A 13,313-nucleotide genomic window follows, 5' to 3' on the forward strand; every position below is an offset into this window, starting at 1 on the left:
TATATGTATTCAACAAATAACTTGATCAGCGTTTATACTTTTTATTTAGAAAATCATGGCAGACTTTTTATACTTAATAATTTGCAAAAACTTATTAAATTATTGGTATAAAGCTAAAGATGGGTGGAAATTGGAATTTAGTTAGTATGTTTTCATTAAATGCAATATTTGGTGCACTGGATTCATACAGAAGTAAGATAATTGGAACTTTTTATATCTGAAGCTGATATTAAACACTGGTAACACCTATCCATACCTAGTGAAATAAGCTGGTTATTTATGCCTTCTGTTCTCTCAAAAACTTTACTGGCAGCTGATCTCAGCCTCACATCTTTTATTTTTAGTCAGTGGAATAAGAAAAAACTCTCCCGCTATTTAAAATCTCGACTAATACACTAATTAATGGATTCTTTTAATTTAAGTCTCTCCTTGCACCTGCAGATGATGACCCTGATGTTGGCAGTTCCCTGTACACAGCCTGTACAGGCTCCAGATACATAACCAGCAACTTCTACTTCTGCCATGCTGGGACTTCACTTTACAGTAGAAAAGATATATCCCTTCAATGTATTTTTATTTCATGGTATAACAGACTAGTGCATTAAGGACTTAACACTTTGAATTTAGTTTAAGAGGTTTCACTTACTTGATTTATTAAAAACTCCAAATATTTGATATACGCTTAAAAAAGAATGGGACTTAGAAGACTCAACAGCTTTCTACAGATAAATACTAAGTGTGCATATGCATTGGTGCTGAAATAGAATAAGTATTTAAAAAATAAAACACAAAAATACAAACATGAGTTTAGGATCTAAGTAATAACAATTATCCTCCAAAACCTCAATTCCTCTAGGTTTGTCTGCTTCTTAGTCACAAACACTCAATGGACAAAAGGGGGTTTCTCTTGCTGTCAGTGCTGAAAAGCCTGACACAGTATAGGTACTACAGGGAATAGCAAACCAGATTTTATTCCTCCTCAAGGACCTAGAGCTGAATAGCCATTGAAGCCCTGTGCGCAGCCTCCGCTCCCAGAGCTGGAGGAAGAGGAGGTAGGAGAGCATAGCTTGGCTCACTGGTCCTGGTTGAGTCTTCAAGGCCACAAGGAAAGAATAGAAACCAAGCAAATGGGCAGGACCACCATATAAACAAACAAACAACAAACACCCAAAACCCAACAAATGGGCACTTTGATTATAACTGACCACTCTCTGTCACGCCAAATGGGACTTCAGTATCACACAACTTCAGCATTCCCATGGACCCGCAATGCCTAGGGGTGGGAGTGAGCAGGCAGCATCCTCACCACCCACAACATGCACCAAATGTCACTTCTGCTCGATACACCCTCACACCCCACTAGGGACTGACACAACTTATTCACCTGTTTTACCTTTTAGTTATTTTAATGAAACACCGTAACTTGAAGAGGGGATGGTCCAGCCTGGTTAAGGAGTCCTGAGCTAGTGAGGGTTTTGGCTAAGGGGAGCTGGTTGCACCCTCTTGCATATGCCCTCCTGTCCTAGACTGGACACATCCAGTAAGGATACCACCAGTGTAGGATAATACTGTGTCTCCACCTGTCCCCTTGGTAAATACAGGACTGTGAATGTCAACAGCATGTGCAGAAGGCATCTTGCATGCCACCCCTTGTGTCGCCTTGCTGGGAGGATCAAGCTGCCCCTGCAGCAAGATGCCCTGGGATGACACTGGAGACCTTGGTGAGTCTGGACACCACGGATAGGAAAAGCCCCCCTGTGAAGGCTCAGCAGGAGAATGAGGAACGCGACTTCCCGACCTCAAGCCTTGCATGCTCCTGGATTCCCACCTCCACCACGCCGGAGTGGAGCCTGCCTGCAGCAGCCCCTTCCCAATAAATTCCGGTAATTAAATTCAATGCCTCCACGTCAAGTTATTCCAAAGCAGTTCAACGAGTGGAACAACTCATGACACATTGATAAAATGCATAAACTGCTGTGCTACTGTAGTAAGTATCACTGCGTACTCACACCTTTCTAAGCAGTAAGTTGTAAAAACTGTGCTTCCAGCCATTAAAAAATGAGAACTTCTCTCCTGGTGTCATTGCAAGCAGAAAGGATATATTAGTTAGACCCATTATTTGATTCACAATCCTTAGAAAATAGGTATGCCTTTATCCTGGCTGCCTGTAATAACCAGTGCCTACTTCCAGCAGCCAAAAAAACCCAACCCTCAGTAGGAGCCGACTTTAGCTATTTAAATGTTTTATAAGTTTTTTTTTTTTTGTAATTGCAGAAACTTTTCCTAATCTGACATTTGTTAAAACCCCTTATTAGAAATTATGCAGCTGCAGAAAAAAAAAAGGGGGGGGGGAGGAAATAGAATAAAATATAAAATAAAATAAAAATGAGCTGGCTTCACAATTACCAAGTCAGCCCATGCAGCCCTTCGCTATTGTACAGAGTGGCATAAACCCCCCGGCGGCCTATCAGCTCCCTGGCAGGCAGGGGGCTGCGCTATTCAAAGCGAGAGATACAAGCTGCAGGGCAAAAACCTGGCAGCTCCCATCTGACCCCCCAATCCCCGGCTGGTGACAGCTCCAAGCTCCATGGCAAATTAGCCCTTCTCACATTACAATTGCAGGAGACAGATTCCATTAGCGGTATCTGAAATTGAGTGGAGAGCTGCTCCGTTATCAGACTTGACTCATAAGCGCCACTATTAATCAGAGCTATGATAGCATTTATATATTTCAAGCTATCTGCCGCCGCTGTGATATTCTGCTACAAAGGGTTGATGGGACTTAGGGAAGGGAACAATGGAGCTTTCTGGGAAAAGCAGAGTAAATCAAGAAAGTCTGTGACTTCCGCACATTCTGAAGGGATTGCGGTTTACATAAATTTTCTCCCAATTGGAGATTGAGCTCTTCCTCATCTTACACATGGGATTTAGTTGTCACTCAATGGTAACAGCTGTGAAAAGGTGAAGCGGCCCACCGCTCAGAATATTGCCTCCGCTTTTAAAGCAATTAACCCATGAACAGGAGGATACCTGGTGATATCAAAGGGATTAAGCCAGGCAGTGCATTATTAACATTTCCTTGAACTAATTCTAACTCTGACTAGCTGTCAGAAAAGACTCTTCAGTCTTTAAAAAAAAAAAAAAAAAAAGAAGAGGTTTTTTTGCCCTGCTTCCCCCCCGCTTCAAAACGAAGCAGAGTTATTGCAGCCTAATGTGCCTCCTTTAGAGCAAAATGCAAATTAACAGATTTGGTAATGTCTTCAAACAGACTGAACTCAGTGCCAGTTTATTACAGGGACAAGGGGAAAAAAACAAAAAATATACATGATCAATTAGCCAGAGATCATGGTAGATATTCTTCTAAAAGGCAATTAATACCTGAGTACTTTCCTTTCTTCTCTCCCTCTTAAAACTTCAGAACTACTTGTTACTAAGCACGGCTGCTTCTGAAACAGCCAAGATCTTCACACTGTGCTACAGCAGGGATAATCTGTGATAATCTGTCATCTGGAAAAATCCAAATACACCCTGTTAGGATATTCCTCCTTCCCCAGTGCCTGATTTTGAATTTCCATCTGCAGTTGAGCGGACACCAGCACGCCAGGAAGGAGTGCTCCGTCCCTCATCCCTCCATCTTCCCTAAACCATCACCCACAAAAAGGAGTAAAACTGTTAGGAGATGGCTCCTGCTCCAGCAAACCCATGAACCCCAAAGGATTCAGAGTATTTCCCCACCCACCGCAGCCAGCAGACAGACCTCTGGGGATGGCCATGAAGGTGACACATCCTCCCGGTGCCCCAACACACTTGGTCCTTCTCAGGGACCTTCCCATGAGAGCTCCAGGACACACATCACTGGAGCAAGAAACTTCAGAGCCATCAGAATGGTCAACTGCTGTTTCCAAAACATTCTGATGACTTCAAAATGATGAAATAATTTTAATGATTTCATTATACAACATTCCTAACACTTGTTTTTGTTGGTGGTGGGAGAAGACTTGGCTCCAGTTTTTATACACATCCACAGTGTGTTGCTTGGAAGGTCTGGGGGAAAGGGAATGTATAGATATATAAATATATATATTAGTCCAAAACTTAACATGATACCCAGTACAGCAACCAAAGAGATATGAACAGCTTAATTTAATGCAACATTTCCTCCCTCTCAAAAACCCATGTGCAACTCGGCCAGAATAAAGCTGTCAAAAACTTACTAGAAGTATGGGCAATGACACCACCTACTCCACTACTGCCCCTGCAATAAATTAGCTTTGTATATTTAGATACAGCAGAACAGCCAAGCTACGAAAGGTATACACTGAGAAAAAAAACCAACATATTTAAAGCTGGGGAAAGCATCCTAGTTCTCTTTGCAACAGAGAATGCAAAGAATGCATCATCTGTGCAGAAAATGACACCTTGGCAATCATATTATAAGAAGATAATTGGTTTACTTTGTAAACTTGCTATGCTTTGCCTCCCACAGTAAAACAAATAGCTAGTTGTTTAAAGAAACAATCCTACAGCCGCACTTGCTGTGTGCTAAAAACATAAAGCAGCTCCCCCCTCTTTCAAAGCAAAGATGAATTATTTGCCTCAGCTACAAGCAGTCCAAGAAAACTCTTTGTAAATGCCATTTTACGATAATTACAAGCAATTTATTAAGACTGTGCAGAGGGGAGGAAAAAAAACATATTTGAGAACTAATTCAAAGGAGTAAACCGCTCGTTCAGCGATAGTCTGGATTACTGATAAAAGGGCTTTTTGCATCAATGCAGTTAGACATAACTTTGTTTTAAGAAGCACAATCCAGGCTTAAAAAATATAATATAATGAAATTAATAATATAATATAATATAATGAAATGAATAAACAAACAAGATGTTGGGGTTGCTTCCTATTGACTCAAGCAGTGCCTATACAGAGTAGCCTGCCAGTAATTGCCTGGCAGAGAAGAAATCTGTTTAAGGAATAAATTTGATCCAGATCTCGCACACGCTGTAACATCTCAAACACCACCCAGCCTTAGAAGGTACCACGACTCTTTCCTTAAGCAGCAAAGAAATTGTCCTGACCTACCAAGGAATAAACTCAGGAAATGCTTCTTAAACAAAAAGAGTCAATGGGGGAAAAAAGGGGAGAGATTTACTGTACGGGGATGCTGAGAGGCCCAGAGAAAACCCTGTGAGGGTAAACAGCAACCCTGCCCGGCTGGTAGGTTGAAAAGAAAGGTTTTAGAGGTTAAGTTCAGGTCAGACGACAAATGAAATTGTAACAACCCAACTGACATTGTATAATGTCTTCTTCCACTAGATCAATAGGGCAGCGTCAGCCCCATTACCATAGAGATGGCTTCCTCCCCGCTGAAGGGTGGCTATTGTTTGAGGAGAAAGATTTGCCACTTGAACCGTGTTGCTCCCAAAGGATGTGTACTTCATCAATTATTTGTATTCCTAACATCTACATATTTTCATATTAGCATCCACACTTCATGCGGCAAGAGGAGCAGGTGCTTATTTTTCTTCTGCTACCTCGCAGGAGTCAACTCATCAGCTAAATTTTAATTAAAACACAAAATGTGGGGGAGATTTCACAGACCAGTCTAGATCCAATGTGAGTACGCACAAGCCCGACTAAAATCAAAACACGTCCTTTTCAGATAGTTGCAGCTTCCACACAGATAGTGCCAGTAAAGACTTTCAGAAATATTTTTTTTAAGTCAATGGTAATACAAAGAAAACATTTTTTTTCTAAATGAATGTCACAAAAAATAAATCAATTTTAAGGTGCATAAAAGGAAAAATTAACACTGTAATTTGGAAAAAAAACTGGCCCACAATACCTTACAATTAATTTAAAAAAATAAAAATCAATCACTGCTAGGCTGATCCTGTCAGCACCTTCTATCTGTGAAATAATTTTCTGTAAGTCCTGATAGTTTCTATCATCTCTCATCTCCCGTTTTCTGCTTTTTCGTACATGTTTCAAATTTGACGGAAGCCACATTTTTCCAAATCCAATTAAACAGCAAAAAAAAAATTAAACCTCTAGAAGTGTATGAATAATTCCTCAATTTAGCCCATCATTTCTCTCCTGTATTCTTGTTTCTCTAATGCAACGACTGCGTAATTTTACATGCACAAAATGGGCACGTAAGGAATAGTGACACACACCACAGTTAAAACTAAAAAGCAGGGCAGATCTTCACAGTAACTGTAATAATGGGAATAACCATCATTAAAAAAAAATAATCAGAACCCAATATTCAAAACCTTTAGCAACTCCTTGCAGGAGTTTTTAATATAATCAAAAGGAGTTGTGATCTGAAGCTGCGCCTGGCACTGTGCACAGGAGGGCAGCGCCACTTCCAGCTCCCCAAATACACTGTAAAATACAGGATATTAAATTAAATAACGCTGACTTAATTACATGTATTATCCAACAGTAAAAGCAATCACTTTAAATGCCTATAGAAGTATCTAGGAATTAAGGAATTCCAATAGGTGTGCTTTGGAGCTGATGCAGTGCTACGTGAAAGGTGATGGGCAAAAGGAAACTTCTCTTCAGTAGCGGAAGATGTACCCAGACAGATGGACACCCTGAACCTAAGTTTGAGGGAGCTCAGGGTTCTCAGGCTGTGCAGGATCTGCCTCCCCTCCTCCCCGATTTGTTCCTGCTTTTATTTCTAGGTTGCTCTCGCTCTCTGGGAAGGTTTCCCCTAGGGGTGTCGCAGCTCTAGAAATGGGTGGGAGAAAAGGGCTTCTGTCAAAATAATCTCAGTAAGGAAGCGCCCCGTCTCATCCCAAAGCGCCCCGATATCATTTCAGATTTCACTGTTTGCTGCCTCAAAACATGCCCTATTTTGCCTCCAAAAGAACATCAGAAATTGTTTGTATGGGTTGCGATAATCCTCTCAAATATGGGTCAGGCTGAGGTTAAGAGCAGCCAGAACTTGCACATCAAAGACGAGCAGGGTTAACAAAACCCTCAACCAGTGCGCATCCCGATTGTTCCCTTTTCTCCCAAGGTTAGAGGTCCGGAGAATACAGATGGGCTCTGACCAGTCCCCTCCAACCACCTATGCCGGTGGAAAGCAGCCGGCACTGATGCTCGCCCTGGTCCTTGGGTACCACTGGCAGGCAACTGCCCATCCACCTCCGCCGGGAGCTGCAATTAAACCAAGTTCACGGTATCCCGATAGGTGAAGCTCATCCTGTTAATTTAAACAGACCATCTGCATCTTTCGAGAACGACAAACTTCATTAGTTCTGGTTAGTTAAACCGAGTGGTGATTTGTGATAATGAGCCTGAACAACCTGTCATGTCTGTGTAAGGGAAAGGGCGCACTTTTTATTATTACTATTATTATTATTTAACAGAAAGAAAAGAAAGAGGGACCTTTTGTGCAGGAAAGAAGGTCAAATTCAGATTAAACTGCTGCTAGGTTGATCAGAGGAACCAATTACAGCTGGAAAGGGAGGAGGGGAAATGCTAGTCCGAAGGCCAGAAGGGAACAGAGGAAGCCTTCGGAAACATCTCGAGCCGACTGGGAAGCACCCTGCCAGCATAACACCAACAAAAACACACCCCCAATGACTTTACCTGAAAACCGTGTAAAAAAGCAAAGAGGCGGCAGCTGCTCCCAACAAGCTGCAGAGGAGATTGACTCGGAAGGCAGGGGAGCCGACAGGCAGCAGCCCCGTCGCCAGCTTGGCCAGCAGCGTGAACAGGGGGTAGCCAGGAGGGTGGGCGACCTATGGACAGATCAATACGGGGTTGAAAAGGAGTGAAATACCACAAAATCAATAGGAGAGCAGCACAGCGGGGTCCAGCGGCAGGAGCCAGGGATCTCTGAGTGGTGTCTCTCCCCGACCCATCCTCTTGTACTAATTTTACTCCGCAAATATTTTTCCTTAGTGGATTTGGCTCCACGCCTCACCCATAATAATGAGGAAGTGAGAAAAGGAGGTGCCACGTTTCATTAGCGTGCCTTAAAGGGCTCCTTGTTTGGGTTCACAGTATATTAGGGTCATTCAAAAGGCGGCTGGTTTTTTTTTCTTTTTTTTTTCTTTTTTTTTTCAAAAAAAGCAGCTTCTCAACTATTTTATTGGTTAGCAAGTTGAAAGACCACACTGCTATCGGATTACCACCGCGCTGACAGTCCTAAGGTCTTGCCTAAAGGGATCATGCACCATAATAAAGTTTATTAAATAATAAAACTTATTAAAATTGTTAACCCGATTTATTTTATTCTCCCCAGCTTATACAAAATTTGGGTTGATAATAAGCCAGCTACTGTATATACAGTAAAGCCTTTGCTTTATAATTTAGTTTAATTGGATTTAAAACTTGAAGTAAATTGTCGCGTGCTGTACTTATAAGTTAGTAAAAACTGTGGTTTGAAAATAAATTAATCTACTTTACTCCATGCTTAATTAAACTTCCTTAATTCCTAAAACTGTTAATGAGAGCATTGATTAAACAATAAAACTAATACTTACTCCAAGCTCATATGCGGCTGTGATCAGCTCCCCTGTGAAAAAATAATGTAAAACCAATAATTACTATTAGGAAATGACACTCCTCCAAAGTTTTCAAAATCCAAATGCTTGCATTGGGGTTTTGCATTAATTTGACTGGATAAAACTGTAAATCTGTAGAGATTTAACAGCATGAAATTTTCTAAGAATATTTTCTCCCTCTGATGTCATTGCACAAAATATCTTTTGTATATTTTTGCGAGACTTTTATGAACAGATAAGTGAATGTATAGGTAGGCTCGGGTAAAGAATGGCCTGAGATACTCAAAAGGCAGACATTTTTGCGTGTGTATTTTTAATTTAAAACCAATTGACTCAATAACTTTCAAGCACTACGGTTTGCAATGCTTAAGAAAACCCCCACAGCTTTATAGTTTCAAAGAGTGAAAATGTCATCATTGATTGTACAAATCTGCATCCGTGTATTTGGGAACGCTGCTCTCCCTTGATGCTAAAAGCAATTCTCGCAGCTTCTGCTTTGCAAGTAACTCTTTTACCTGTCAGTAGCTGCTGCATCCAGCAGTCGCTCCCATTAGAAACACCACTGAGATTTTGCATTTCGTTTGTATTTTATAGCAGGACAGATAACTGCCACAAAAAGATCTATGTTAGCATAACAGTTAATAATACTTGGCATTTTTAGAGCACTTGACAGTGAAGCATTTTGCAACGCTCCTGAACAGCATATATGGAATATATTCAATAGGCACAAGATATTCAGGGATGAGCCAAAAGGCGAAAAAGTTAAAAATTACTGCTGGTTTTCCTTCTTTCCCTCAAATTTCATGATCCTATTTTGCAGAGCCTGGCCTTACTAGTCCTGCCAATTTTGCAAGTGCCAAGGTCGTGGTAGCCCTGTCCCATTGTTAGATGGTAAATATACAAAGTGGAGGGCAGCCTTGGCTTTAAATGCTAAATTAAGAATATTTTAAATTTCTACACATCATTATGTCCTTACCATACAATGATAAGGAGGATGATTGTACAAATAGCAGCTTTAAATCTTGACATTACAGCAAACAATGTATTTTAGAAGGAAGATGCAAGTCAACCTACTACTGCTGTTGGCAAATTACAGCTACTGCCTCACACGATGCCCTGCAGCCTTCGGCACAAAAGCCTTTCAGATGTGGATTTTACCACACTTCCAAATGCCATCTATTTTTATTGCTACTCTGTTTTAGGAAACTTTCAACCTATTGCAAGATGGCCCTGAAAAAGTGGATGCAATGGGAAAAATATCCAACTCTGAGCCTTTTAGTGTCCAGCAGCTCCGAAGTTTTTAGGCCATGGTGAGGTTAGGAAGCCATCAATCCCCCTGCAGACAGCAAAAGATGATGCTAGTAAAGGAAACCCTAAATCTGTCATTGCTAGGGTTTCCTGGCATGCCAGCATGCACTGCTCTGTGAGCAGCTCATGGTGAATGTCATCGCATCATGGGGATGCTGCTCCCAAGCCAGGCATGGCTTCACCTTCACTTAGGTCCTCCTGGGATACAGCTACATCTGCATCTAAGCTGGCTAAAGAGTAAGTTCAAGTTCATGCATGTTGCTATGATATTGGTTCATATCACAGGCAAGAATAACCCCAAAGCCATATAGACAAACACCAACCAGAAAGCTGCAACAAAAAAAAAATACGGGTGGATGCCATTGCCATGTTTTGAAAGCCAACAGCACAATTTTACCTCCCAAGAATTAAGGGGAAAAAAGTAAGAAAACCTGCAAAAACAAGCTCACAGACTGTGGGCCTCTGGAATTCCACTGGGAAAACCAAGAGGAGCTCAACACCCACCACTTCAGATGAGGCTAATTCTCCATCTCCTACCTACATACCTGGGTATCACTTATAGCCAGCACAGGCTACATAAGTACAGAGTGCTATTACTAAATGACAAAATTAAATTAAATTATTAAATTGCTCAGAGAATTTGTGGCTGCCCCAACCCTGGCAGCATCCAAAATCCAGGTTGGGCAGGGCTTGGCGCAACTTGGTCTAGTGGAAGGTGTCCCTGACCGTGACAGAGGGTTGGAACTGGATGAGCTTTAAGGTTCCTTCCAACCCAAACCATTTTGTGATTCTATCACAAATCACACACAGGAAGACTACAACATCCACGAATTTGATTTCAATGTATTTCTTGTGAGAAAAAATGACTTGCAGCATCTTTACACACTGCTTAAAACTAAAGAGTTTATTCCTGCACAATCTTGGTGTAAATGTGCTTCAGACTGTCCAGCTTTATTCCTCAGCAAAGGTGTCTGATAGGCCCAACACTGCCTGAAAACTGCTTTAACCCCATCAAGTTTGGGAGCTGATGTCTAAAACATCAGGGAGAAACTTTGGTTTGTTTTTTTTTCCCTTTTATTTGATCCCTTTATAAGCTGTTTAAACATCTGCAAATGTTTCCGAACCAGAATTCATTCTCTCATTGCTTTGTTACAACGCTAAATAATATGAGAAAGCTGCCAATGAAAATACCTATTGCCTTTTACACTTTTGGATTACTGCAAACTTCAGGAACAATTAAAAAGCATACAGATAGCTTAAAAATAAAATAAAATACTAGGCTCCCTGCCTGAAAGCTGATAGACCAAATCCTTAAGCAGCTCTTTACTCACACAAGTAGCTTCAATGCTTTTGACAGCACAAGTTTGAGTTCTGTGCTCAGGCGCAGGCAACTTAATCGCCTTGAGCAGCGCTGTGTAGAGAACTTCCAGGGCACTCCAGCCAGGCAGCAGCCCTGGAGCATCCCATGAACCATGAGAAACCAGGGGAATAAACCAAAAAAGTCTTAACACAACGCAACAGGGTGGCTGCTGGCTGGGACTAGCACCAGAGAACAGTGGGGACGAGCCTGTTCCTGTTCAGCTCCAGTAAAGACACACAACTCAGGCAGCAGAATTAGGAGAAAATGCAGAGGAAAAAAAAAGTAAAAAGGAGAGACAGAGAGTGAGGTCATGGGGCTAACTTGGGGACACCGTCCCAAGAGTTTTCCATTAATAGAATTCCCAATAGCATGAGTTGCTGGAGCATCCAGTTAAAGCATCCAGTCCCCAAGTCTGGGCACCCTGAGGGCATCTCTCTGCTGTGTCCGTTTGCAGCACACATCTAGTTTGTGTCCTTGACATCTCTGACAAAAGTTATTAGCACAGGAGTAATGCATGCTGCACATATATACATTCCTTTCTATACACACAGCTGCTGTGTAAGGAAGAACCAGGATGCCTTTGGAAATTAGGGGAAGAGCAATCCCCCTCCTGCCTCCAAAATGAGATAAAATAACCACAGTAACCCAGGGAAAGCAGGGTGAACCCATGCCTGCCTTGCTTGGCCACTCACTGTACCTACCAGGATAATTCACATCAAGCAAGGAACAAATCCTGGCACTGATTCATCACCTCATCATGAGAACCCACATCCCACTTTGTAAAGAATGCTAACGGTTATTTGCATCCTGGAGGCAAAACCCAAGCTCAAGTACAATTAAAAACCACATTCCTGAGACTTCACATAGCACAAACAGTTCAGAGCACACATACCCTGTCATTCATAAACACATAATTTTGCATCACAGAGTACTAAAAGACAAAATGGGAGTAACTGTAAATATATTCATCATCACATATTAACGGATAAAAGCAGAAGGAGGAAAGCCAGCCCTTTAATAAACTCGGAAGCAGAAATAAAAGCCATCGGGGTGCATACTAGCCAGCCTAGCAATGGTGCTTGCACAGCCCATCTGGAACACAGGACACACACTCTGTGGAGAAAAGATTTTAAAACAAATTCTTTCAATACAGCTGACAACAGGGTCCCTCTGATCCAAACATGGGAACAGGGAAAATGGACAACACAAGGCTGCACCTCCAAGAGCCAACTAACCAGCACAAGCTTTGTGTAATGCAAACACAGCTCTGTCCTGTTACCTTTAAATCAAATAACCCCCACTTGAATCACTGCTCAACTTTACATGCGTTTAAAGAGCTACAGTGAATACACACTGCCTTAAATCCAGCTAGACAAAACCACCCTGCGTGTACCAAGCAGCAGTGTTTTTCACGTAGTTCTAAACAAAAACTGACAGCAGATTTTAAAAAGTTGCAGTTAATATATGTAATCTCTCTCTTTCCACACATACTAAAGCTGTAAAATATATGCAGCCATTAAAAGCCCAGTTATTTATACGGAATTTTATGTGCAGCGTGGGTCTGAAATCAGCGCTGGCCCATAAGCAATAAACGGACCCATTCAATGCTCTTCTGGGATACAAAAGAAAAGTATGCCATGTACCTACTCCATTAAAAAAAAAGAGGAAGTGACAGTCTGAGCAGTGATGCACATCTGGCAGGATGGCACATCTGCCTTCTGACACCACCAGCTGCGCCCAGGGCCCCTGACTAAATCCTTTGTCATAAGGCTCAAATTCATCAAACTATTTGCTGCAAAGCAAACAGCAGGGGAGAGCAGTGGGTCTACATGGGGTGGCCAGAGGGCACCAGCCCCGCGGGATGAGCGCCCCAAAGTGTGACTGCAATGCACCAGGCTCGCTGAGATGAGCACCCCATGGAAGAAGTAGCAATGCCCCAGCCCTGAGAGCTGCTCCCTCCAATATATGGTGTCTATGATGCACCAGCCCCTATGGTGCACATGGTTCAAATGCACCAAACCCCATGGGGTGAGCACCCCACAGAATGACTGCAACAGACCACTGCCTATGAGGGGGTGCAACTTTATGAGATGAGCAATCCCATGGGGTGACAGCAGCCCCTA

The 13,313-nt window shown here is 42.1% G+C and overlaps 1 protein-coding gene across 1 annotated transcript in view; it reads right to left on the reverse strand.

Moving 5' to 3' along the window:
- TMEM260 (transmembrane protein 260) overlaps window positions 1-9,098 on the reverse strand; it is a gene marked incomplete at its 3' end in the record, with an annotated part of 28,234 nt that extends 19,136 nt beyond the window's left edge. Inside the window, exons 1-3 of the mRNA XM_010011172.1 lie at window positions 9,038-9,098; window positions 8,502-8,533; window positions 7,603-7,754 (exon numbers count right to left, since the gene is read on the reverse strand). Coding sequence (XP_010009474.1) covers window positions 7,603-7,754; window positions 8,502-8,533; window positions 9,038-9,098 — 245 coding nt within the window. The remainder of the gene's footprint in view (window positions 1-7,602; window positions 7,755-8,501; window positions 8,534-9,037) is intronic.
- Between the last annotated feature and the right edge of the window lie 4,215 nt (window positions 9,099-13,313).

The sequence above is a fragment of the Nestor notabilis genome, unplaced genomic scaffold, assembly GCF_000696875.1.
Source record: "Nestor notabilis isolate BGI_N333 unplaced genomic scaffold, ASM69687v1 scaffold10040, whole genome shotgun sequence".
Lineage (NCBI taxonomy): Eukaryota > Metazoa > Chordata > Aves > Psittaciformes > Psittacidae > Nestor > Nestor notabilis.